A 27315-nucleotide genomic window follows, 5' to 3' on the forward strand; every position below is an offset into this window, starting at 1 on the left:
TGCCCTTGGAAGAATATAAGCCGCTTAGTGAAACCGTGACATTAACATAGCTTTTGTTCTTGCCATAGTGAGTGGTTAGCTATAAATTACTTTAATTTGCATGTTGATGGGTTAAATCATTTATGTTTATCATTTAAACAAATCATATAATTCATTAAATAGGTAACGTGAATAAAAATACATGTGAATGATTTTATTAATCGTCACATAATAACTAATGGGTTTAAGGAATTTTTCCCCTGAATTAACTTGATAAATTTTTTCCTAAATGAATTGTACATGATTTTTTTTTTCTTGATGAATTTGAAGGATTTGAGAACCCTTTTATGGCATGATGTGGTCATGGTGGGAAATATAATAGAATTAATTTTGTCTTTTTTTCTAATTTTTTTAATATTAATGTAGCAATTCTTTTATGTTGATTAAATTATTTTAATATTATTTTATAAGCCACGTAGGATTGAAGTGCATAAAAAGGGACTAAATTGATTGCCATCAAAATATAAAAACCAAATTAACTGTGTCTCTAAAATGTAAAGACTAAAATAGTATTTTTTTTTTTTTTAATTTTATTTTTATCTCTCTTTGCTTCTTTCCCACATCCAAATTGGTGATGAGTTTTGGACTGAAACTGTGGGTTTCATGGCTGAGATTGGTAGAATCAGAAAAAGAAACTGTGACCGTTAGGACGGACGCAGTGGTGGATGGAGGTCCTCCAACGGGCTTGGGCGGCGCGACATTGGGTTTGATATGGGTTTCTGACCATGGGAGTTCTGATGGGTTTCAGGTTTCTGTCACGGGTTAGACCCTCCTCTGATCATCCAGTGGAAAAAGTTGCTGAGTATTGTGAAACTGTCAGTGATAATTTGCTATAGCTCTATGGAGAGAGACCATTTGTGATGAGAGGATGAGTGAGAGACTCATAAACTGATTTGTAATCCTTTTATAAAGCTTTGATAAAACGTAAAAACTGATTTGTTTTTCTCCAGCAAGTTCAAATCTGAGAGAGAAGTTGTATTTGCCTCTTTGTCTTGCACCCACGTTAAAATGGAGTGGAGCTGCACTCAAGTATTTTTAACCCTTCAGTCAATGATGAATTGCTTCATCTCCGCGTAATTTACTAGAAATTAGTTGTTAACCAGTGCGAAGAACTGAATATTTAGCAAATTTTTAAATATTTTCACTCTGTTCAATGCTAAAATTATTTTAAAAAGAAATTAAAATCAATATAAGATGAAATAAAGATATAAAAAAGCCATATTGTGTTTTTTTTTTTTAATATAGGATGAAACAAAAGACACGTTACTTTTGTTTCCACCATGCTATTCATTTTCACAAAAACAATTGACAAACATTCACAATTAGGAGTGTTTGCGGTGCGGTGCAGTACGATTTTAGACCATTTTTAGCACCGTACTTTGCGGTGCGGTTTAGCTAAAACCACTGCACCTTGTTTTTGCGGTCACATGTGCAGTTTGGTGTGGTGTGGTTTAGAGTTTAGCCAAAACCATAACCACACCGCACCTTATTTTTACCGTCACATGTGTGATACTATGTATAAGATGTGGTTTGAAGTTGGTATATTTTTCAAATTTTGGGCTTTTCCTACTCAATCCAAAACTAATTTTTCCCTTTTTTTGGGCCAAGTTTTTAATTATTGAACTAATTTCTCTTTATTTTGGGTTGGCTTTTCTAGTCAACACTTGCTAGGGTTATTAAACTTTTTTTTTTTTGGAAAACTAGGGTTATTAAACTATTAATAATATATTTAATATTAAAAATAAATAAATATATTAATATACATAAGGGGTGCGATGCGATTTGTGCAGTTTTCTTATTATAAAACCGCAAACCACACTGCACCATGCAATATGATGCGATGCGGTACACTATTACTTGCGGTACGGTGCAGTTATGCCATTTTGTGGACAGTTTTTGCAGTTTGTGTGGTTTATGCGGTTTGGTGAACACCCCTATTCACAATATAAGGGAAGACATGACAAACAAACTTAAGCCTGCTAGACATCAAATTTATGAAATAATCATACATGATCCACATATACATATGCATATTTTCCACCAAGATTGAGCATAACTAATATAGGTGTCTCCGAAGCATTTATCTCTCCATAGATTTGCAATTTTTTTTTATTTTTTTTATATATAAAATATGATCACAAATTAATGACGTTACACATAATTTCAGGACAATAACTATTAAAAAAAATCTCAATTAAATTATGATGGTAGAAATTATGGGGAAAACTTTGGACAAATAAACCTTGGTGGAGTTTGGAGAAATTGTTGCTTTCTATTTATATTAAATTAATACTTAGGGCACGTTTAGTACATTGTAATGATGATTATATAAGAATAAGAGTGCGTATTACAAGGTATACAAAATGTTGTAATGGAATAACTATTACTATTCATTTTTTTTGGTGACAACACAAGAATAAAACCCTAACTCTAATTAAATGAAAACATATTTAAATCAAATTCCCTAAAATACCCTTATTAATAAAATTGAATTTTAAAATCTAACTTAACATTTTAATTGTATAAATTGAACAATTTTATAATTAATATATATTTCTTTTTTCAAACTTCAAAATTAATAACTCCATAAATATTATAAAAAAAAGAGAGAGAAAAAATGATAACACCTTAAATTTTAACTCGTGCTTCTATGCAAGATGCATTATTTTGATAATTAAAGTTCAATTGTTGGAGCCGAGCCATAGACTGACTAGCGAAAAATCTTTTTGATATAGAAATTATGGTCTCTAAAGAATCATAGATTGATTCTCAAAATATAAAATAAATAATAAAAAAGAAGAAGAAGATGAACAACAATAATGATAGCTTAATAAAGAAATATTGTCTTATGAAAAACATAGTCTATGATTTTCAGATTTTGGCAAGTTGTGGTTTTCAGATTTTTGCAGGTCCTTATTGAATTTGAAAACCATAGATTAATATGGCAGAGAGAGAGAGAATAAAAAGGTTGAAGGCAGTGGAAGGTAGGGGGCTTTTTGAGATTTTCCTTATAAGTGAATTACGTTGGGTCAAGGAATAGAAATTACGTGGCTTTTGATAAGGAATGATTATTCCTTATTTTTAAGAATAGTTATTCGTCATGAATGGTTATTCCCTGTAATAGAAACATAATCATACTACTGAATAACTATTCCTTAAGAATATCTATTGTGGGGTATTTTACTCCGCAAGCTATTTGTCCTCTTTGAGGAGCTAAACCCGGAAGGTTTTGTTCTCGGCCCCGAATGTGGTCTTCAGGATTTTCACTTAAGGCACTTTGGCCGATATTGGCTTGACATCCTAGTCCTACATTGGTTAGAGATGCACCCCACTCATGGCTTATAAGCCCTTGGAGCAACCATGAGTGTACCACTACTACGCATGCGGAGTAGTGGTAGAGGCGTGCCCCTGGAGGGTAACAAAGTCGTGCGTGTATCATGCGGTCGGGTCATAGCAGGGCTAATCCCACCCTTGCCCTAAAGCGGACAATACTCTTGATGGGGCACATCCCCTCAAAAGCGCCTTTTTGTGGGGTATTTTACCCCACAAGCTGTTTGTCCTCTTTGGGGAGCCAACCCCTTAAGATTTTGTTCTCGGCCTCGAGTGTGGTCTTTGGGATTTTCACCTCAGGCACTTTGGCCGATATTGGCTTGACACCCTAGTCCCACATCGGTTAGAGATGTGCCCCACTCATGGCTTATAAGCCCTTGGAGCAACCATGAGTGTACCACTACTTACCTAGGAAGATCAAACCAGCCCAAACAAAATAAAAAAACAAATAACTAGTAACATAAATGGGAAAAATTATAATTATAGCATTGAAAAGAAAGAAATATAAAATAACATAACCTTATTAAAAAGAAAAGGAATAATTTTTTACCATACAGTTTGGTGATTTGAACTTGAAAGTTGAAAGATACAACGTGTTAAGAAGAAAACTGATAGGAGGTAGTCTAATATGTGTGGTGTGCAATGTTTGTTTTTTAGAAGAAGCATGGGGTGCAATGTGAGCAAAGAGATAGTGTCTTGATTGAATGAGATAAAATTGATTAAAGAAAATAGTTTATCTTAAAACATGTGTTATAGATAATTAAAAGCGAAAAAAATTAAGATACTTCAAACGTTACTGATTTTAGGATAGGGAAAAAAAGGTGGAAATTTTTTTGATAACAACAGTTAAATATTTGTATTTATCTATAAAAAAGTTCCAATTAAATTTATATTGACAATCCTAAAAAAATATCTTACTAAGTAATATGATGAGTCCAAAATTAGTTATCAAATTATGACATTTTTTTTCATATGAAAAAAAAAAGTTGATACAAAGAAAACATAAGTCACATGTTTTGTTAAAACATAGCTTTTAAGTCCAATTTTTATTATACTGTATATAATATATAATATGATATAATATGATTGCACTAAGTGTTTTTCCCACCTACTTTTTCGGAGTAAGAAAAGAAAATGCCTCTAGGCTCTAGCCTATGTTAGATTTATATAATATACCCTTTTGGTGAGTCCATAAGAATTCGTACCTTAAATATTCTTCAATATTAGAATTTGTACTTTAAATGTTCAATCATGGACATGACTTTTTAATGTATCTACAATATAAAAGAATCATCACTTAATCTTGCCAAAGAAGAACCCTTGTTTCTTTATGCCTTGTTTCATTGAATCTTCATAATACTTGATTCATTCTTTGAAAATCTCTTCAAATCTAAATCGTTTGCTCATTCTATTGCAGTAAATATTGACTAAGATTGTTGGAGAACAATTAACAAAACAAGACAAATTTAAGAACAAACAAAAATTGTAAAAGCTTCAAGGCACAATGAAATTGCTTCCTTCAACAATATTTGCCCCCCAACACCCACACTTAAGTTGTTAAAGGGTTATTATAAACTTGTTTTCAAGATACAATCAATCCTATTGGGTTCTGCAAATAACAATTTGAAGAAGATCCACATGAGTTTAAATGTCTTTAAGAGAAAATTATGAAGTTATATATATTATGGGGTAATCACAAATAAAGTGTTATTTAAAAAAAAAATCACAAATAAAGTGTTATAACTGTTTAAAAAAAAAAAAAAAACAGTTTGAAATAGTTTTCTAATGTTCCCAAACATTTATATATCAAATGGACAATGTTTGGCTATAAAATCTGCAAAAAATACAATTTTGTATAATCTTGCCTGGAACTTGGTCGATCCAATTCATAAACAATAACTAATAGAAAGGTCCACCTCTCTCTTGATTGAAATATCGGTCGATCCAACTCTCAGTTGACACTTGGGTTGACCCAATTACTAGCCTTACTTCACTGATCTTATTTTTTCCACTTGTTTACTATTGTCTCCTTCACTCTACCTCTACTATTGTCTTCAACATTGCCAAACCCATTGCCCAGTTAGTTTTCTCTCTCTGTCTCTCTTTTTTTTTTTTTTTTTTTTTTGAGCTTTGGAGATTGATTGAAATTTGTAAGAAATTGTCTAATTGAAAGGGAAGAGCTAGGAGAAATGAAGTGGCGTACAAATGAAAAGAAAGTGGCTAATTGAATCTGGGTGAGAAGTTGTATTTGCAAGTTAATTCGGAACATAGTAAAATACATCTTAAACCATTTTTTATTCTTTATCAGGGAAACTAATTTAACTAAAGGATATGATTGTTTTAGAGAATTTATTAAAGTGGACAACAGGCCTATGAATCTCCATAATATATGTTGGTTTTCGTTTTTATTTGTTGGTTTTGCATCTTGGCGTGCTTGAATCATACATTTACATTGTATCATATCTCCTAGCTAACTAGTGCTTGAATTTTAAATGGCCTTTGGGTTGATATGTCAAAATGCTTGTGTGAGGGGGTTTAAACTTTAAAGCATTGAACATTTGGCTTATTGAATATAAATGCATAAATATTTATCATCAAAATATCTATTATTAAATGGCTTTTGAATGCAGTTTCTTGTCTTGCTTTGGAGTCTAATGAGTGGATGAACATTATTCTATTCTCTCTTTGAATTCATGTTCTTCTGAAACAGAAGTGTTTGGAATTTTGTTTCGCTTCTTACCTGTTTTCCTTTCCACTAGAAGGTATATTTAAAAGGAGATAGCACTTCTGTTCTTATTTTGGTCCATTTTCATGGTTGAGTATGTGGACCGCTTTCAGTTTGTCCTGGTGTATTTGCAATATGTGTAGAACTTTTAATTTGATGGTATGGATTATTAAGGAATTTTATTGTTTTTTTCTTTTTCTGATGTACATAATGCATATGATTTTTATTTTTATAGAAATGAGTTGAAGACTTGAAGCAGCCTAGCAGCCCAACTGTAAAAAGGTTTGAAGAGAAGGGTATAAGTGTTATTCATGAAGTCAAGTGCAAGCTTTGTTATGCAAAGTTTCATGTACCAAATTTTGCTTGTTATCAAGAAATGGAAGACAATGTATCTTGAACTGAGGAACATAAAAATTCAATTTTAGTAAAGATTCACATTTGATATATTCTAGCTTGTAGGACAACTTGGAGTCTTGGACTATTATTTGCACATTTTGTATCAAGTTTTTGGATAGTTTTTGTAGTTGGCTTTTGAAGATACTCAAATATGTTGATTTTCATATGTACATATTTTTAGTAGTACTTACTTGTGTATAACAGTGCTGATGCACTTTTACATTAACATTCAAAACTATTAAATCACCCTTTTACATTAATATTCAATGCTCTTAAATCATTGCAACTGGTGTGTACTTGTGTATAACATATTTTCCTATTTTTGTGTTGTTATAAAGAAACCATAAACCATAGGAATATGTAACGTTCACATCACTATGAATTCGTAAGGCATCATCAACAATAAAGTAAATTGCTTCAAGTTGAATAATTGATGGTCCGTTACAATCAAAATTTGATCCAAAAAAGAACAAATTTTATTAAAATGTACATTTAGATTACAAAGGCCATAATAACAAGAGTTCTATTGAAATAAACACATTGATAACAATGTTAGCCACTTCCACACTGGGCATGTCTCTTGCTTCTTGACCATACATTCCCTCCACAGTCTACAATTTTTAGTCTTAGCTTGATAAATTTAACTTGTCTTGTGTTATATATCTTGCCTCGGTATGAAGTCTCTTCATTATTAAGTTTTTTGTACCAAAGCTCTAGAATCCCAGGTTTCTCGACTTATGAAATGCAATCGCCTAGAGTACTTTGCACTTTGAGAGTCTTTCCCCTCAAGTTACTGATGATTCAAAATAATGCAGGAAAGTATACCAAGCAGGGATTGATGAAACCTACAAGCAATATCCAACAAATGCCAACCTTTCATATTGTAAACTTCTCTATTTTCCAACAGGTTTAATTATTACGATTTAAGTAAAACACTAAGCTTGTATTTTGATGAATACTCGCAACCAATATTATGTTTTTCGTGGGATGGGGGAGAGGGGAAAGAAGAGTAAAAATAATTAGCAACTGACTAAAAGCCAAAATTGAACATTCATAGTATCATACATTTAGTCTACGCATCCTCAAACCAATGTGATTGACCTTACAATAATAGACAAGGCTGTAAGCTTTTTATAAGGTGAATTAGTGCACTCATGCATGCTTACCAAATAAAAATTGTCAAAAATTTTCCCTAAGTCCTCCCCAAAAGAATAGTAAAAAAAATTAGATTGAAAGTTTGCAAACAACTAACCAAAAATTTAAGATAATTTAATAAATTAGAAGATGAGGCACAACAAAGGGAAGAGAGTTTACCCTAGCTTACAAAAAATAACTCATGCTTTTCTTATATGTTATCATTTAGATGTTTTTTTTTCTTCAACTTTTGCAAATTATAAAGATGTTTCCATTTTCCAATGATTAATTCTATTTCTTCTCACGCCCTTCTAGTATTAGCTTTGCTTATTGTTTTCCTTTTTCAGATTTTTCATCTTAGTCTCAAGAAACTTGGGTGTGGTATCAAAACAACCCAAAAATCTCATACATTTTGGAACAAATTTAGATCAAAACAACCCATAAACCCCATAAAGCTAAAACATCCACCAGCTATTTTGTTTTATCCCAAAGCTCAACCCACACAGAATAGAAACCAAACTCAACATGACAAAGTCAATAAAAAAAAAAAAAAAGTAGTATACTAATTTATTTTCCTTTGTTTTCCAAGCAACCCAACAAAGCTTATAAATAAGAAATCAGAGAGAGAAAACTTATTGGTCAGTGGGTTCAGTGATTTTGGGCTAGTGTGGGACGTGGCCAACGAAACAATTGTGGCTTGGCACGTTGGCGATTGTGGCAGTGGCAATGGCAAGGTGTAGAGAGAGCAAAGCATGGCGCTAGAGGAGAGAGATTGAGATTTTGAAATATTCAGATAAGATAGGTTTACTTAGTTAGTTTAACAATAGTTGAGTTTCCCTATAGATTTTAATTGATGTGGAATTTTTTACACCCTTGATTTATTTTAGATGCATCCTGTCCATGAAATGAGCACTCTCCATTTCACAGAGAAATGGAGAGGATCCGGATCCCTAAATGGAAGGCTATTTTTAACCATTTTAATTTCCAAATTCAATGATGAATTACTTCATCCCCAATTAACTTGAAATGACATCCTATTAAAAAAAAAAATGAAACAACTTGATTCACGTGAAAAAAGAAAAGAAAAAAAAAGGTGATTTTTATATATTGATAAACTCTTTATTTAGGTCTAAGGTCCTTTAAGAATTTTTTTTCCAATTAATCTTAAATATCAAAGAATTTCGTTAGTCGTCACGTTTCAAAACTATCTTGGAAACTAGCACCTCGAGTGTTTAAATCTTGAGATCAATACAAAACTCAAGCTTTTAATCCTCGAGTTTGGGATTTTTTCGTACACTTACGTGGACAATTTTCCACGTGGAACCATGTAGAACTCGAGTTTTAGACACTCGATTTCCTTTTCTTCATTTTCTCCTTCCTTCGTTCTTCCTTTTCTCCTTATACCTCACCCACAGATTCATCAAATCTCGGCACCAAAGCAACAACCCAAACCCACAGATTCATAATATCTTGGCACCGGATCAAAAACCCAAACCCAAAAATCACGATCTTGGCATCGGAGCAGCTCCCTACGCTTGGGTTTGTTGATTTTGACACTGGAGCGGCTTAGGTTTATGATCTCAGCATTGGAGCGCGCTTGGGTTTGATGTTCCTGTTTGGTATTGTTGCTTGGTTTTTTTATTTATTTATTTATTTATTTTTTATATATATATCTTGGATTTGTTGTCTTCAAAAGTGGGTTTGGGGTTTTGAGAGTTAGAGAAATCGTTGGGGAACAGGGCAAAGGGGAAAATAGAGAAGGAAAAAACAGATTGAAGAGAAAACAAAACTTAAGTGAAAACAAAACTTAAGTGTCTAAAACTCGAGTTCCACATGGATTTTAGACTACACCTTAGCTGCGCCAGCACATAAAAATCGAGTCTTTTAAGCTCAAGTTGCTACAGTGAACTCGGGTCTAAGAGACTCGAGATGCAATTTTATTGAATCATTTCTAACACATTCTAACTAATGATATTCTCTCCCAAATGCATGCTAGTTGGAAAATTACCTCGGTCGTTTGATATGGGTAATGTTTTAGGATTTTTAGGAATGTTGAAAGATTCCTATGTTTGGTTGCAAATCATACAAAGGAATCGGATGTCAGGAGTATCTGGATTCTCATTTAACCCCTTTCTTTTAGGAATGTGGATTCACTTTGAAATAGGTGGGTATTCACATTCTCAAGCTTTAAAAAATCAATTTTGTTATAAACTGACAATTTTACCATTCTTCACTTATCATTTAACCAATGGAAATAAAACATACTTATCAAAAAAAATTGGAGATTAAACATAAAACAAATCATTAATATCTATTCCTTTATTTTTTATCTCTTCCCGCATAAAAATGCTAAAATAAAATGCAATATTTATATCTCCTATATGGGATTGGTTATTTGCTAAAATAAAATAAAATATTTATATTTATTAACAAAGCATAATGTTGTGATTTTCATAAAGAATAAGAATTTAAATAGTTATTTTTGTATTATACATGTAATTTTGAAATGTTAGAATATAGTTTTAATGAATTTGTCTTAATTTATAGTTTATATTTTGTTTGTTATTATTTATTTAGAGGAAGATTAAAAAAATGATATTGGGTTTATAAATTTAAGGATAGTATGAGAAAAATAAATAATTCATTTAAGATTCTTATGAATAAACCAAATATAGGAATAGTTACATCCAAGGCATTTAGATTGCAAGACATTACATTCCAAGAAATATGGATGCCGGGGTAATGTGATTCCCCTAGATCAAAAGCCACCTAAAGTCCTCAACCTTTTTTTCAAAATTAAAAAAAAAAACCCTTATTTTTTATTTAATTTTTCTTAAATAGTGTATCAAACATATTGAAATGATTCATAACATGTCAACCCGCTTACTAAACGAATTGTGTTCAGGGTTGATGGTTTTTGACTTTTGACAAGGTTATTAAATGTGTTGGGTTAGAGTTGAATGATGTATTTGAATTATTATTATTATTATTTTTTTATACAAGATAGATAGAATTCTACTCTAGTCTAATCTAAATGTATATATGTGTGAAGTTCCCTCCTAGAGACTTGAACCCCACCCCTTACCCCTCACACCACATAAGCACTTATACTTGTGGAGTGACCATTGCACCAATGGTTTACGGTGGTGTATTTGAATATATTTGGCATAATATGACATGTAGAAAATCTACTAACACAAATTATTATGCCTACATTAAAATACAAAAATTAACAATGAAATTGGACAAAATTACACCGAATGACTATTAAAAACAAAATAAAGTTAAAATACCAAAATTTAAAAATGAAAATTAATTGAAAGTATGTCAAAATTAGACCAAGCAATTTGTAATTTAGTCAAAATCTAAGGTAGCAAAGTAAATGACCATCAAAGAACATATTTGACCATTATCCTCTTAAATTTATGAGTCACTAAAGTGTTAGACCTTGATGATTGATGCTGCTTCACGTGGTGGCACCTTGCATCCATGACAGTCACATACATTTCTGGGCATGAAGGTGGCATGCCATGGGATGAGTGCTTTGAGGCAATAACAGTCTATGCTACCTTGTTGTGGACCTTGCATACTCCTGTTGTCTAAGTAACAACGTGACAATGGGTTTTGTGAAGGTGATGGACCTGGGGTCATGGCTTCGCAAATTGCAGGCCATGTATGTGCTATGGACATCGTGTGAATCATGTATAGTGAGTGAGCCAGGGCAGCCTTGCATGGCCTTGTCCATGTGCATATTGATGAAGTAGGGGGTGAGTTTAACATTTCAACCAACAATTTAGTTTTTTAATTCACAATGACAACCCATAGTTTTTTAACATTTCATGATGAAATCGTTTGTTCTAAGACGAGACACTTTAACAATTAAACCAATTAGAACTAGCATTTAATTTTAGGATAAAAACCGTTACACACGTGGGAGTGTTTCCTCTCTCGAGTGTTTCTTTACCTTTCTCGAGTGTTCTTTCCCTTTCCTTGATAGGAACGATCTCTAAGGCCCTAATTCGGAGCTCTTAGTTCTGATTAGGTGGCCTAAATTCTTTAAAAGGCTCCAAATTTCACGGTAAGGATCAGAATCATGGAGAAAGAGCTGATAGATGTCTTGAAGAACATGCAGCTAACGGAAGAAGAAGAGTTGTAGATCTCAATTTCGGAAGAAGGCAGAGCACAGGTAATAGAGGAGTGTTCTCAAAGTCTGATGGGAAAGCTCTTGACGGACAAAAAGCAAAACCTGCGTGCTCTAAAGAATACTTAAAGGACTGCTTGGAAAATTGGCCAGGATTTGAAGATTGTGGAAGTTGGAAGTGATATCTTTCAATTCAAGTTTGCCAATGAATATCAGCTAAGGTGGGTTGAAACAAATGGACCATGGAACTTTGAAAATAATCTTCTATTGCTCAAAAGATGGGAGAGGGGAATGACGGCAAGTAACATTTCTTTTACCCACTCTCCTTTTTGGGTACAAATTTGGGGTTTGCCCTTTGATATGATGATAGAGAAGATAGGAAAGGAGATAGGCAGCAATTTGGGGATTTTTATGACAGTGGATACAAGATCATGGATGTCAGAGCAAGCAAAGTTCATGAGGGTAAAGGCAAATCTTCCACTGGAAAAACCCTTAAGAAGATGTGGAAAGGTTGCTAGCCCAGAGGGGGAGAGTTTTTGCATCCAATTCCGGTATGAAGGGTTACCGGTTTTCTGCTTCAGATGTGGAGTAATGGGGCATGATGAGCGACATTGCAAGAAAAGTGGCCAACAAAATCAAGCTCTGCAATATGGTGAATGGTTGAGGGCTCAAGGTGGAGGAAAAGCTAGATTGACAAAAGAAGAACAAAGAAGGAGTCCTATAAACCAGCAAGCTGATGACACGACAATGCAAGAAAGGATGTAGTTTGGGGCGGAAGACGATGGCTACTCCCATTCCCTGGGTGGTGCATAATCCGGGGACAATCTTGGAAATGCAAAAAGAGGAAGTCATGTTTCAATGACGTTAGAGGAAGGTGAGCACACCACACAAGAGGCATGTCAATTTCAATTTCAAATTCAAAATAGTAGACATGATGAGATAGAAGCAAGGAAAAAAAAGGAAAATATCCACGGTGAAGAGGGAAAAGAAAAAAACCAAAATATGGGACCAGCCCAAACCTCGTTGTCAACAGTAGGATGTGAAAGTGGGGTAAGTGGGATAACCCACATGGGTCGGGAAGAAGCAAAAAATATGGAGTTTCAGGAAGTCACTAGCCCAGTTAAAATGGATGTTGGGCTTAGTGTAGAGAAGGAAAATAATGATGTGGAAAGTAAAACACAGAAAAAGAAGGGTAAACTGAAGAAGCTAGCCCGTGGTTAAAACAAAGAAAATGAAATGGAAAGGGATGTAGCTAGTGATATAGTGGGTGTAAAGAGAACTCTCTGGGTAGATGAGGAAATGGTTGATGCAGGAAGGCAGAAAAAGTTTTGTGGTAGTAACACAACCCCATTTGAGCTATCGGCGGTGTCTGCAGAGCAGCACCGCCGGGAGCCATGAATACCTTAAGCTGGAACTGCCGGGGGCTGGAGAACCCTCGGTCAGTTCGAGTGTTGTGCGATATGGTGCAACGATGGTGCCCTAAACTGGTATTCTTGATGGAGACAAAAACTGGAATAAGTAGGATGAGGAGAATAATGGTGAAGATAGGCTTATTAAATGGAGTAATTGTTCCTAGCAAGGGAAGAAGTGGTGGTATAGCCATGTTATGGGAAAGGGATCTATCTGTGGAGCTTAAAAGCTATACTAGGTATTATATAGATGCAGTAGTGACTGATCCTACATCTGGTTTCAAATGGAGAATCATGGGAATCTATGGCAACCTGGATACAAATCGGAGGAAGGAGTCTTGGGAGTTACTACATTTTTCTAAATGCTCAATTTCAGATACCATGGGTTTGTTTAGGGGATTTTAACGAAATATTATCAAATTTTGAGAAATGGGGAGGTCCAGAGAGGCCCCAACAGCAGATGAAGGGTTTTAGAAGAGTAGTAAATGGTTGTGGTTTTATAGACCTTGGATATGAGGGCCTAGAGTTCACTTGGTGTAACCAAAGGTCAGCTGGGGAAAGAATTCGATTAAGACTTGATAAGGTGTTGGCTACAATAGATTGGAAAGATCATTACAAAGATACTAGGGTCCTCCATGTGGTGGATTCAACTTCAAATCACTGTGCTCTGGTTCTAACTAACAAAAGAAATGTCCAAGGAAGGGGAAAGAGGAGATTCCATTTTGAGGCAGCATGGGTTAAACACGATAAATGCAAGGAGATAATTCAAGATGCTTGGAAGTTTCATTCAGGGTTTCAAATGGCTAGTGATTTTTCCAAGGGTCTGAGAGTGTGTGTTGAGGGCTTAACAAGATGGAACAATTCAGACCTTAGGCATGATGCTAGAATGATAAAGGAGAAGAGAAAGCAACTGCAAGTTCTAATCCAGGCTAACAGGGATGGAAGTAGGGGAGAAGAAATTAATGCAATAAGGAAGGAAATAAATGAAATGTTAGATGATGAAGAAGTCAAGTGGAATCAAAGATCCAGAATCCAATGTCTGACCCTTGGTGACAGAAACACAAAATATTTTCACTACAAAGCATCTCAGAGAAGGAAGAAGAATGAAATTCGGGGCTTGCTGGATGGAGAAGGGAATTGGTGCGAAGAGAAAACAGACATAGCAAACATTGCTGTGAGTTACTTCAAAGAGCTGTACTCTACTTCATTCCCAACTAGAGCGATGGAAGTAGCAGATTTGATACCGAGAAGGGTTACTAGGGAGATGAATGAAGACTTAACAAAAGATTTCCAGAAGGAGGAGGTTATTCAAGCTATCCGACAAATGCACCCAACAAAAGCACCTGGTCCGGACGGTATGTCTGCTATCTTTTATCAAAAGTATTGGGATATCATTGGGGATGATGTGATAAAAACTATCCTTAATATTCTTAATTTCAATGCCCCTATAGCTGAGCTAAACAAGACAAATATAGCTCTCATTCCTAAAATAAATAATCCAACAAAGATAAGTGAATTCCGACCAATAAGCCTTTGTAATGTTTCATATAAAATTGTGTTAAAGATTCTTGCAAATAGGCTGAAACCATTTCTCTCCTCCATCATTTCCGAAAGCCAAAGCGCTTTTGTTCCAGGTAGACTCATTACTGACAATGTCCTGGTTGCTTTTGAAATAATGCATTATCTAAAGAAAAGAAAAGATGGGAAAGAGGGGTATATGGCAATTAAATTAGATATGAGTAAAGCCTATGACAGAGTGGAATGGTGTTTTCTTGAAAAAATTATGTCAAAAATGGGCTTTGATAATAAATGGATTAATTTGATTATGAGCTGTATAAACTCTGTTTCCTATTCTGTTCTCATAAATGGTGAGGCTCATGGTTGTATTACCCCTACAAGGGGGCTACACCAGGGTGATCCCTTATCTCCCTACATGTTTCTTTTATGTACAGAAGGGCTAATGGCTTTGATTGTGGAGGCAGAAAAGAGAAGGCAGATTTCAGGCATCTCTATATGTAGGGGAAGCCCAACAATTACCCATCTCTTATTTGCTGACGATAGTGTGATCTATTGCAAGGCATCGGAGCAAGAAAGCAGAGAGCTATGCACAATTTTGCATAAATACGAGGAAGCAGCAGGCCAAAAAGTAAACACAGAAAAGTCATCGGTCTTTTTTAGTAAAAATGCTAAGGAAGAAACAAGAGAAAGGGTGAAGAATGTGCTGGGATCAATGCAGAATGTACAGCCAGGAAAATACTTGGGCCTACCTTCGATGATTGGAAGATCAAAGAAACAAATATTCAATGAAGTCAGGGAGAGAGTGGGGAAAAAGATGACTGGTTGGAAAGAGAAATTGTTATTGATTGGAGGAAGAGAAATCCTTATAAAAGCGGTTGCTCAGGCTGTCCCCACATACACAATGGGGTGTTTTCTACTTCCCAAAGGTCTTTGTGAAGATATTGAGGGGATGATGCGGAATTTTTGGTGGGGGCAAAAAAATCAAGAATAAAAAATGGCATGGGTTAGTTGGTCAAGAATGTGCAAATCAAAGTTAGAAGGGGGAATGAGGTTCCGTGATCTTTATGCTTTCAATTTGGTTATGTTGGCAAAGCAAAGATGGAGGATGTTGGAAAATCCCACATCGCTTATGACGCGCATGTACAAAGCAAGTTATTTTCCCAATGAGAATGTTTTAAATGCAAGCATAGGCAGCAACCCATCTTATGCTTGGAGAAGCATTCACAAGAGCATAGAGATTCTTCAGCAAGGAACAAGATGAAGAGTGAGAAATGGGAAGACAATCCATATATGAGATGATAGATGGTTACCAACCCCGACAACTTATAAAGTCATTTCCCCAAGGAAAGATTTTGGAGACTTCCCCATGGTATCAACCTTAATTGATCAAGACACTAGAAGATGGAGAAAGGACATTCTTGATAGAGTCTTTCTTGGTTTTGAAGTGGAGAAAATTCTAAGCATCCCAATCCCTTACTTACCACAGGAGGACCAATTAATATGGGTGGGAAATAAAAAAGGAATCTTCATGGTGAAAAGTGCATATTTTTTGGCTAAGGAAATTGTAGAAAAGCATGAAAGAGGTGAATCCTCAGTGGGAGATGTATGTGCCCCACTTAGGAAAAAGATGTGGCACTTAAACATTCCAGCCAAAGTGAGAGTTTTTGCCTGGAGACTTTGCATGAAGGCCATCCCATCTATGTTGAATATGAGTAATAGGGGAATTCAAGTGGATCCTACCTGCCCTGTTTGTTGTGGGGAACCTGAGTCAACTGAGCATGCAATTATCTATTGTGAAGCTGCTAAATGAGTGTGGAGCAAATGGGATGAATGCCCAATCTGTTTGAATGAAACCAACAAGGAGATTGTGGACTTGGCCTTAAATTTGCTAGAAAAGGGAACACAGAGGGATATGGAGATCTTTTTTGGTGTTACCTGGATGATTTGGTATAATAGAAACCAAATAGTTCATGAGGGAAATGGTGTTTCTGAGGATCACATTTGGGAGACAGCAATCCAAATGATAAAGGAGTTCAAGGGAACAAAGAGCTAGGATATAAACAGTCCTCAGAGATATGAGAAAGTATGGACTCCGGGCAAAATTTGCCAAAAAGTGAAAATTCTGAAAAATTTTAGCTGGACAGCACGCGTTTAAACTTATTTAGTTAGTTAGACTGTTTTTGAAAGTCGAGTTTGGCAAACTCGACTTTGGGCTGGAATATAGACACAATAGTGGCGTTTGTTAGAAACGCCACTATAGGTTCCCTATAGTGGCGTTTTCTATAAACGCTGCTATAGCCACTAGAAAAACGCCACTATAGTGTCTGTTTTCCAGCCCAAAGTCGAGTTTGCCAAACTCGACTTTCAAAAACAGTCTAACTTACTAAATAACTTTGAAGATGTGCCACGCGCCTAATTTTTTTCCAAGAATAGTCTGTTTGGCAATTTTTTCCATGGACTCCGCCACTTGTGTGTTTCTTCAAAATAAATGTGGATGGGGCTATTGGCCATTCTGGAGTGGGTGTTGTAATTAGAAATTGGGAAAGAAATGTGGTAGCAGCAAAATGTCTTCCTCTATCGGGTCGAATAGCTGTGGAGGAAACAGAAGCTATTGCTATGGAACAAGGAATGATTTTGGCAAAAAACATGGGCTTGGAGAGGACCATTTTTGAAGGGGACTCGTTGCAGACAATTCAAGCTATTGAGGCTAAGGAAGTGAGAAGTTTGATTGGCCACATTGTGAAAAGCTGTCTGGAATATATTCCTAGCTTCCAGGAGGCAAGAATCAGACATATCAGTAGGAAGGGCAACAAAATAGCCCACGAACTTGCACAGCTTGCAAAACAATCTGCTGAGGAACAGGCCTGGATTTCAACTATACCTGGTTGGATTGAAGACATGGCGAGAGCAAAAGGAACAGTTTAAAGTTTGCCTTTGTTCGTGGTCTAAGTTGTTGCTTTTTCCTTATTTTGTTATGCTCTGTTTTTTTGTAGCTTGTACTCTGTTTTTTCAGTGTATCTTCTTGATTGTTTATGAATGAAAGTTTCAGTTTGGTCTAAAAAAAAACCGTTACACACACTCTGGTTACACACTTTTTTTTTAATTGAAAATTTGGTTTCAATTAATGGGTGTAAAAAAAAATTATCCTTAATTTTATCATTGCCGAGGTCTAAAGCTAAATAGCTGGTCTGCATTAGATTATTAAACTACTTTTGAGTGTTATGAAGCGTAGAATGTACAATTCGAGGGGTTTAACTTGTCAGTTAGTGTGTTTTTTTTTTTTAGTTGATCACTCATCGTAATAGTTAGTGCCTACCAACTACCAATAAATTCAACTGCGGCTGATGAAACAGAAACACCACCACCTGTTTGACAAAAGGTCTAAGACAACTTGTAGCAGAAATTTCAATGGACGTTAACCTCGGAAGGAGATGGAGGGGTCCTATAGCTGTGGCACTAAGGAGTGTGGAAGCAGTGGCTTTCTTGGTTTTTCTGGTTGTTGGGTTCTCAATTTTCATGGCAATGGGACGCTCTAAAACTCTTAATCAAATTGAACTGAAAAATCATTCAGGTCATTGTAACTTTCCAGCAATATTCAACTTTGGGGATTCAAACTCTGACACTGGAAGCAAATCAGCGGCGTATGATCGGCTTCCCTCTCCTAACGGTGACACCTTCTTTGGTAAACCTTCGGGGAGGTTCTGCGATGGACAACTTGTCATTGATTTTATAGGTGACTGTTCTCACTTTCCCCTTTTTTTTTTCTATTTCCTTTGGAATCACTAAGAAAATTTGGTAGTTTATGTGAGGAGGAATGTGTTGGACAAATACCCATTTGATGATTTTACTTGGGGAATTTGTTTGTGCAGAGAACATACTAAAATTTTTGATTTGGTTTGTAAATGATATGTCAAACATTGTATGTTCTCTGCATCTTCTCCTCCTTCTGATGGATCCGATGGACATTTATTTTTACTAATTTTTTTGACGGGTTAAAAGCATCGTTTCTGCTTGTTTTTCATGAGAATTATGCGGTACACTTTTTTTTTTTTTTTGGGTAATGTAACTTACATCCAATTGTCAGCATTTTGTTTAATATAGATATGATAGATTTGAACTTATGATGTTTGTTCCATGATGATTTTTCTTTATCATCAAGCCAAGACACCATTTGATTTTGGTGTAGGTGAGATTTGAACTTAAGTCCCTTATTCAGCAACATAGATTTTAGTACATGAATTAACTAAAACCCACGTATTTAATAGTTAGTATGATATAACAGGTTAAGATAGGATACTGTTGTAAAATGACCCTGTTTTCAATAGAATTAGGTAAGGTAGTTAGCATTGGATGTCAAGCTTCATGCAAAATTCTTAGGCCAATGTAAGCCACAAAGCTAATTATTTGGTGTTTTTGGTGATAAAAGATTCCAACTTTTAAGAGTAAATCTGTGACTAGTCACAACAATAAATCCTATGGATCCCTCTCTCTCTCTCTCATTTTATCCATATGTACCTATTTTTGCAGCTGAGAAGCTGGGATTGCCATACTTGAGCGGGTATCTAGATTCTATTGGGACAAATTTTCGATATGGGGCAAATTTTGCTACAGCGGGGTCTACTATTCAGCCAGTTGATGCCAAAATATTTGAGATGGGTTTTAGCCCCTTCTCTCTTGACATACAGCTTTTTCAATTTGAACAATTCAAAGCACGCACCATTGAGCTATACAAGGAAGGTTAGATGTGTATTTGTTGTGGAGAAGTCAGAAAATTTTTGTGCTTTTGATTGATTGAAAGCATTAGTAGTTTCTCATTGTCAGGTAGAAGCTCATATATCGAAAGCAGTTTCCCCAGACCAGTGGACTTTTCCAAGGCACTATACACATTGGATATTGGACAGAATGATCTTCATGGTGGGTTCGTGTCGATGACAGAGAAACAAGTGCTGGCATCAACACCAAATATTATCAATCAATCTGCTGAGGCAGTCAAGGTAACAAAAATATATGTTCTGTATAGCTTCTTAACAACTTATATTTTAGTAAGGGACCAAGTAGTATCCTACAAAGTCGGCACTATTTATCTGCTTTTAAATCATCTTGGGTATGTTATGGCCAAATGCACGTTGCAACCTGTATGGAGCATGCTATGAAGACTTAAGTTGACCATATTGATTTTGAACTTCTTCCTCTAATCTACAGTCCTTCTCTGGGATTCAACGTATTCAATTTTGTAACCAAAATTACTTGTGCAGATTAAACCTTATAAACGTTGTTGTCATTTACTATTTCAGAAACTATACCAATTAGGAGCAAGATCATTTTGGATACATAATACAGGTCCTATTGGCTGCTTGCCTTTTGCTGTAATATATTATCCTCCAAAGCCAGAAAATATGGACCAAAGTGGTTGTGTGAAGTCCCACAATGAGGTCGCCAAGGAATTTAACAGGCAGCTTCAAGAGAGGGTGACCCAACTGGGAGCGCAACTTCCTGATGCAATACTTACTTATGTTGACATTTTCTCGGCTAAATACACTTTAATTTCTGAAGCAAAGAAGCTTGGTAAGCTTCACATATGATCATCATGAGTATCATTATGACTACATGAAAGACTGAAAGAATTTAGTCGTTGCTGATATGATTGATCACATTTGTGCACTTCACTTTCATTTTAATTCTGTATAAATTAAAGTTTCAGTTTTGGGCGTTGGGGTTATGCAGGTTTTGCTAATCCACATGGATACTGTTGTGGGCATCTTGGAGATTACAATGTTGACTGTGGAAGGAAGGCAATGGTGAATGGGACTGAAATCATAGGGGCTTCATGCAGCAATCCTTCAGAGTACATTAGTTGGGATGGCGTACATTATTCTCATGCTGCAAATAAATGGATAGCCAACCAAATTCTTAACGGCAACCTTTCCAACCCTCCGATCCCAATTACTGGAGCTTGTCACAAGCTTGGTCATTCATGATCACAAGCCTTAAGCTGCAATGGATATCTTGCAATCATGCAATGGAAAAGTTTAAGTTCTATCAGAGATGCGGTTATGTTTCTGTTAATAATTCATTTTCCCTCCCATGAAATAGAACTTTGAATTTCATTTTGTACAGACATTTCACAAATTTGCACAGAAAAGTTACAAAGAAGCAGATCAGTGTTGTATGAGTGTTATTATATCACTTGAAGTTGGGACTAGCAAAAATTTTGTGTGGCTTCTCATGGAAACTGTAGACATGGAGTTTATTTTTGATAATGCATCCTATAAATGAGAATTTTAGAAGCATTAGGGTCAAAAATAATCTTTAATCAGTGACTCAGTGTTGAAATCTATGATAGAAAAAGAGCAAAAACGGTCCATCTGTTTGTGTCCATGATGAGATCTCTACATATATTGTACAGCGAAAGCTACCCAATACAGCATTAAGGATGGCGATCTCCTATTGTCCAAGTTGGTCTTCAGACTGCTGATTTTTGCTTAGTGCAACTATGAAGTATTGTCAGGTTACTAATCACGACATATATTAACCAGAGTACACACTTATTAGTGAAGCAAAGTAGCATGGTAAGTTAAATTCTGCTCTTCATCCCTATGATTCACAGTAATGGAGTGATAATTACAGTTTTGTGCTTCTATCTTTTGACTTGTTCAAATCTCTCTTTTGTTGGTGTTGAAAAATTGCAGGTTTTGTTAATCATCTTGGGTATGTTGTGGCCAGTACTATGAAGATCACCATGTCCATGATTGTCTTATGCATAGTGTGGGGCTCATGAAAATCAATAATAACTTATCAACTCAAATGTTGGGAAAATTAAAAACCATCTACACTTCTCTGTGTCTCTCTGCACGAACATCACAAAATGTTATTTATAATTTTGTTGTGTGTTTTAGAAACTATAAATGGTGATAAATTTTAGCCCCTCATTAACGAAGCAAATTAATACCAAACAAAAGCATGTTTACCTACCTTGTTAAGAATTTTGACAGCTGTCTTTTAGCTCAAAATAATAATAATAATAATTTGACAGTAAACTCTTAAGAATAACTACTAAACTTTATCACCGCACACTCATGGTGTGATAGTTACTCTACAAGTATAAGTGCTTGTGAGGTGTGGGGGGTAAGGGCCGGGATTCAAGTCTCTAGGAGGGAGACTCACACACATATATATTTAGATTAGGTTAGAGTAGAAATTCTATATTGTATATAAATAAAATAAATAAAAAAAAAATAAATAAAAAATTACTAAAATTTGATGAGAATAAATTAGTAAAGAAAAAAGAAAAAAGTGGTTCATCAAAAAAACTACTAAAAAAAGTGGTTGACAAATTTTTTTTCATAGCCTTAACCAAACTGTCAAAGCAAAATCTGATATGAACAAACAATTAAAAACAAAAGCTGATAAGAACAAAGAATTAAAATAAAATTTGATGAGAATAAATTAGTTTTTTTTTTCTTTTTTTTTGAGAAACTAGACAGAGAGTCTAGGAATATATTAAAAAATAGAAACTAATGAACATCGAATTCGGCCAGAGGAGCAATGTATTCAGACAGTTCATCCAACCAGACCTGACATCCTACAATGTCCTTAGCTTTTTTAGCTAAAGCATCAACCACAAAATTACCAGTACACCTGGCAATCAAGTAGGATATCCAATTGGTATTACAGCTTCTAAAAGCTAACTTTTATTTATATAAATTAGTTATAGGCCCGTGCGTTGCACGGTTTTATGAAAAAACTTATAAAATAAATATATAAATAATTATATATTTTAATAGATTCAATAAAGATAAAAGAAAAAGTTATCTAGTTTAAATAATTATCTCACTAAAATAAGGGGTAAGATTTCTTCCTAAAACTAAATTAAATTGATAATTCCAAATTGAATTTTAAATTGATAATTATTAAAAAAAAAAAGGTACTAAACAATTGATAAATCTAAAATTAATATAATCTTGATAATATTATAAATTAAAATTAAAGTTGATAATTCAAGAATACACGTATAGAACATCTTGATAATTTGATGTAACATAAAAATCAAATAAGAAAATTGTTAAAATTAATCTATTAATTCTAACCATATTTAATCATTAATTCTAAAAATATAAAAGAAGGATGAAGGATTCAAATGCATTCCTACACATGCTATAAAATGGGAAAATCGAAGTTTAAACTCTCAGGAAAGTAATGAAAAATAAAATCAGAAGTTTAAGTCACATCTTTCCATTCATAAAGATCGAAGTAGACCTTATTTTCTTAGCCCATGTATTGTCTATTTATACCTTGGAAATTATACAAACAATATCTATGTTGCTACTCTAGTTGTTGCCAAAGCTATTGATCATTTGGCCAAACAATATTGTCATAAGGGGCATGCCTAACCCACTTGCAATGGCTCCAAGGTGCCAACAATCATCAATGCAACATCAGTGGAATCTGCAAATGAGAAAAGCTTGAGAAGTAGAACTGCTTGGGTTTTCTCCTCCCCATCAACGTTAGAGCTTTTCTTTGCTCCTGTGTTTTTTTTTTTTTTTTTTTTTTTTTAAAGAAAAAGAGAGAAAGAGAACGTGGTTGATAGCTATAAGGAATTTTGATATAAATATATATATATATATATATATTTAAATGTCATCAACATAGAAATTATCAAATTAATGGAGATATATACTGTTTTTTAGAATAGATAGAGATTATCAAATTATTGGAGATATATACTATTTCTTGGGATAAATTTTTATTAATCACCTCTTGAAGAATTTGGATTGTGCTTATCCCTTAATAATCAAGCTTTGTAGCTTGATATTATGATAAAATAATATTAATTTAATAATATTAAAATTTTGAAAATTTAGATGATATATTATCTAAATTAAATTTTTGTATGTTAAATATTATCCCCTAATTTAAGAAATATATCCTAACAAAAAAAGAAAAAGAAAATAATGTTAATTAGATGATAAATATTATCTAAATTAAATTTTTGTATGTTAAATATTATCCCTTAATTTAAGAAATATATCCTAACAAAAAAAAATGATGTTAATCTAATTTTATTTAATGATAAGAATGAATTAGAGTCCTGGTAGTATATTATTCATTTTCGGTTCTTTAAAAATCTAAAAATTTAATAAAATTTCTACAATTTGGTGAAGTTACGTGGCACAACCACGGCGTCTAAGCCCAACTTTTATTATATATATATAATATAATATGATATGATATGATTTATATAGACTTAGATAAGATATACATAGGAAAAAGATATACGTAGGAAAAAGATTAATTAATTGTCAATAATTTTTACAAAAGTAGATATTCTTTGTGCTAAATAAAGACCAAATTATAATAACAGGAACCGTATTTTTAAAAATTGGATTGGAGCTTTTACTAGTGAAACTGGTAACTGGGTACCAATTCGGTCCAGAAAAAACCCTCAAACCAATAAAAATAGAGAAAAAACTAGGAATGAGAACAAAAGCAAATTTTTTAGTGTACGATTTTTAAAACCATCATTGGAACAGGTCAATGGCATAGTTTTAGATGGAGACAAATAGACATTATAGTCATACCATATTCTCTTGTCTCAATGCTTGATCTCTTGGAGTCAAAAAAAGAAGAAGAGAAGTTGATATCTTTGTGTCTCTCATGGACATGGAGTCTCACACCTTATATGCTATATTTGGCCTGATAATTTCATATTGGCATTACTACCAAATCCTACCATCTCAACCAAATGCAGTTTTCCTGCTATATTCAACTTTGGTGCCTCAAATGTAGACACTGGTGGTTACTCAACTTTATTCGGACAAGTTCCACTACCCAATGGAGAAACATATTTTCACATCCCATTTGGACGGATTTGTGATGGGCACCTTGTAATTAATTTCATAGGTACTTCCATTTCTCTTTCTTAATGTTTTTTTTTTTTTTTTTTTTTTTTTTTTTTTTCATTTCATTTTATGGAAGCATGTATCCGTTAAAATTAGGACAAAATTTAACTAAAAAATTAATTGTAGCCTAAGACTACAACATTACTCAATAGAATAAACATTACTACATATTTTGAAAATCTAATCGTTGAATTGCATGTTCTTTATGTTCTTAATATATGTGTCAAATTTTGTGTTAATTGGATATTATTTGATCTATAAGCTTATATTTTATGTATAATTTTAAACTATAAAAACTTGTAATTTAAACAATTTATTAATGACATAGCTATTGAGCTTTAATTTTTTAGAAAATTTGCAAACATGGTGGATATAAAAAGAAGATATAATCCAATGGTGGATTTGTCAAAATTCACCTACAATAAAAAGATATTGACTAATGTTGTAGCCCTAAGTTACAACTAGATTACAACCAATTTTGTAGCTAAACTTTGTCTTTAATATTATATAGAAAATAGTCAAATACATTAGTGTTTGCATATCTATATGTGTAGAAAATACATGATATAAGATTATAATCTCATAATTTCTATCATTCAACTTCAAGAAATGAATTAAGAAACAAAATGTTCTATTGTCTATACTACTATTTAAGGGGTCTCTCATGTTTAGGATCCTCAATTTAGATGCCCAAAATTCCCTTAGATTCATCCATTTTAAGGCTTAAATAATAAGGTTAGACATGTAAAATTAGTAATTTAAAAACTCCTAATTTTTCGCTAAATTAAAAATAAATAAATAAACAGTTTTTTCTCCCATTTTTGAAAAAATATAAAAAATAAAACTTATTTTATTTTATTTTATTTTTATTTTTATTTTCACGAAAGTACCATTTTTTTTTAATCACTAAACTGTTTTTATTTTCTATCTCCATATTTCTCTCTCATATTAGTTTTAAAGTACTAATACAACTTCTTCTTAAAATAAAAAACAAAACAAAAGCCATAAGTAAAGCATGTAAATTCAAAAAAAATAAAAATAAAAAGTCTCATCACATGCACCAAGTGTGTGTGATGAGGCTAATTTGTTATTAATCTTTGAACTTTACTCCTCCCAACCAAAAAAAAAATATTGGTATTTCCATTTTCTTCTTTCTTTTTTGGTTAAGAAATTAAGATGGAAGTCAAAAGTATGCTTGATTTGGAGGACTACTAAGTGTAGCGTGCTAGTTCTAATTGTACAAGAAAAACTCTTTGTTAATTTTCAGCGGAAAACTTTGGGTTACCGTATCTTAGTGCTTTTCTGGACTCTGTGGGTTCAAACTTTAGCCACGGGGCCAATATTGCAACTGTTGCATCATCAATCGGACCTCAGGATGTACCAATTGCACTGGGTGGAAATAGTCCTATTTCATTAGACGTACAGTTTGCCCAATTCTCAGATTTTCATAGAAGATACCAAATATTGAGAAAACAAGGTGAGTCTCATGTTTCTTTTCTTTTTTGATACAAGATAAGAATTCTACTTTAACTTAATCTAAGTGTATATATGCGTGAAATTCTCTCCTGAATACTTGAACCCCAACCCTTACCCCTTTCATCCTACACCCCATAAACACTTATACTTATAAAGTGATTACCACACCAAGAATGCGCGGTGGTCATGTTTCTTTTCTTGAATGTATCATTTTTGTGCAAAAACTTTGATTATCATATTGGTGTTGAAAATGAAATGTGAATGTTGTTTCAATAAAAATTCTGGCACAGGAGGAGTCTTTGAGAAATTGTTACCCAAGGAGGATTATTTTTCTCAAGCTCTGTACACATTTGACATTGGCCAAAATGATATTACTGCTGGTTACAAAAATAAAAACTTGACCACTGAACAAATTAAGGCATATGTTCCTGATGTAATGGGTCAATTCTCAAATATCATTAAGGTACTACAAATTCACAACAATCACTTCAAATTTTTTTATTTATTTATTCAAGTGTGAGAATGGCTTACAAGTTACATGCAGAAAATATATGGTGAAGGTGGAAGAATATATTTTGGGTACACAATGCCGGGCCATTGGGCTGCCTTCCATATTTTTTGGACCGATTTCTTATTACAGCGGGCCAAATGGATAAATATGGCTGCTTCAGCCCATTCAATGAGGCGGCCCAATATTTGAATCTCAAATTAAAAGAAGCCCTAGCCCAAAACTTTTCCTCACTCAAAAAAAAAATGCATGCCCAAAGGCATATCTAAGTTAGGATTGAATCAATTTGCAAACTTTGAAGTACAAAAGTACACACAAATGCCCAAGATCTATATTACGAAACATGATTTCTTAAATGTTGAAACATAAAACCATCTTATGGGTGCAGCTATTTCTTTTAGATTTTAAGTTTCTTTGCTTCTATACAACTTTCTAAAGCCTCACTTTTTCTAAGTACAACTATACTACAACCAATTTTTAGCTAACAAGCAAATAAAATTTCAGAGCCAAAATGGGCAAATGCCCTTTTTGTGAAAACTGAGTAGCATTTTGCCCTCTTTCTCAAATTAATTAGGGAAATGCCCATCTTTTGTAACTCGACAATATGAGAGTCAAGTTTTGTGAAGAACTTGATCATACAATGATCAAGTTAGCTTCAGCATTGTGACACGCTAGATAGCCAGCGTGGCTTTTTCATTTTTCAATCCCTAAATAACTTGATTATTCTAAAATCAAGTTAT

At 33.8% G+C, this 27315-nt stretch overlaps 1 protein-coding gene and 1 pseudogene across 1 annotated transcript; both read left to right on the plus strand.

The window, feature by feature from the left end:
• Positions 1–17957: 17957 nt before the first annotated feature.
• Positions 17958–20979, plus strand: LOC115979326 (GDSL esterase/lipase At5g14450-like). The gene is made up of 5 exons (XM_031101350.1): positions 17958–18425; positions 19220–19429; positions 19514–19686; positions 19987–20257; positions 20417–20979. The coding sequence occupies exons 1-5, from the start codon at positions 18101–18103 to the stop codon at positions 20668–20670; spliced, it is 1233 nt and encodes a 410-aa protein (XP_030957210.1). The 5' UTR covers positions 17958–18100; the 3' UTR covers positions 20671–20979.
• A 3373-nt stretch (positions 20980–24352) lies between these two features.
• LOC115981135 lies at positions 24353–26844 on the plus strand (annotated as a pseudogene).
• The last annotated feature ends 471 nt before the right edge of the window (positions 26845–27315 follow it).

This window comes from Quercus lobata, chromosome 3 (genome assembly GCF_001633185.2).
Source record: "Quercus lobata isolate SW786 chromosome 3, ValleyOak3.0 Primary Assembly, whole genome shotgun sequence".
NCBI classification, from domain to species: domain Eukaryota; kingdom Viridiplantae; phylum Streptophyta; class Magnoliopsida; order Fagales; family Fagaceae; genus Quercus; species Quercus lobata.

Coding starts and splice junctions, on each gene's coding strand:
- LOC115979326 (XM_031101350.1), top strand. CDS start 18,101: ATGGACGTTAACCTCGGAAGGAGATGGAGGGGTCCTATAGCTGTGGCA. Junction 18,426..19,219: donor ACTTGTCATTGATTTTATAG/GTGACTGTTCTC, acceptor CTATTTTTGCAG/CTGAGAAGCTGGGATTGCCA. Junction 19,430..19,513: donor CATTGAGCTATACAAGGAAG/GTTAGATGTGTA, acceptor TCTCATTGTCAG/GTAGAAGCTCATATATCGAA.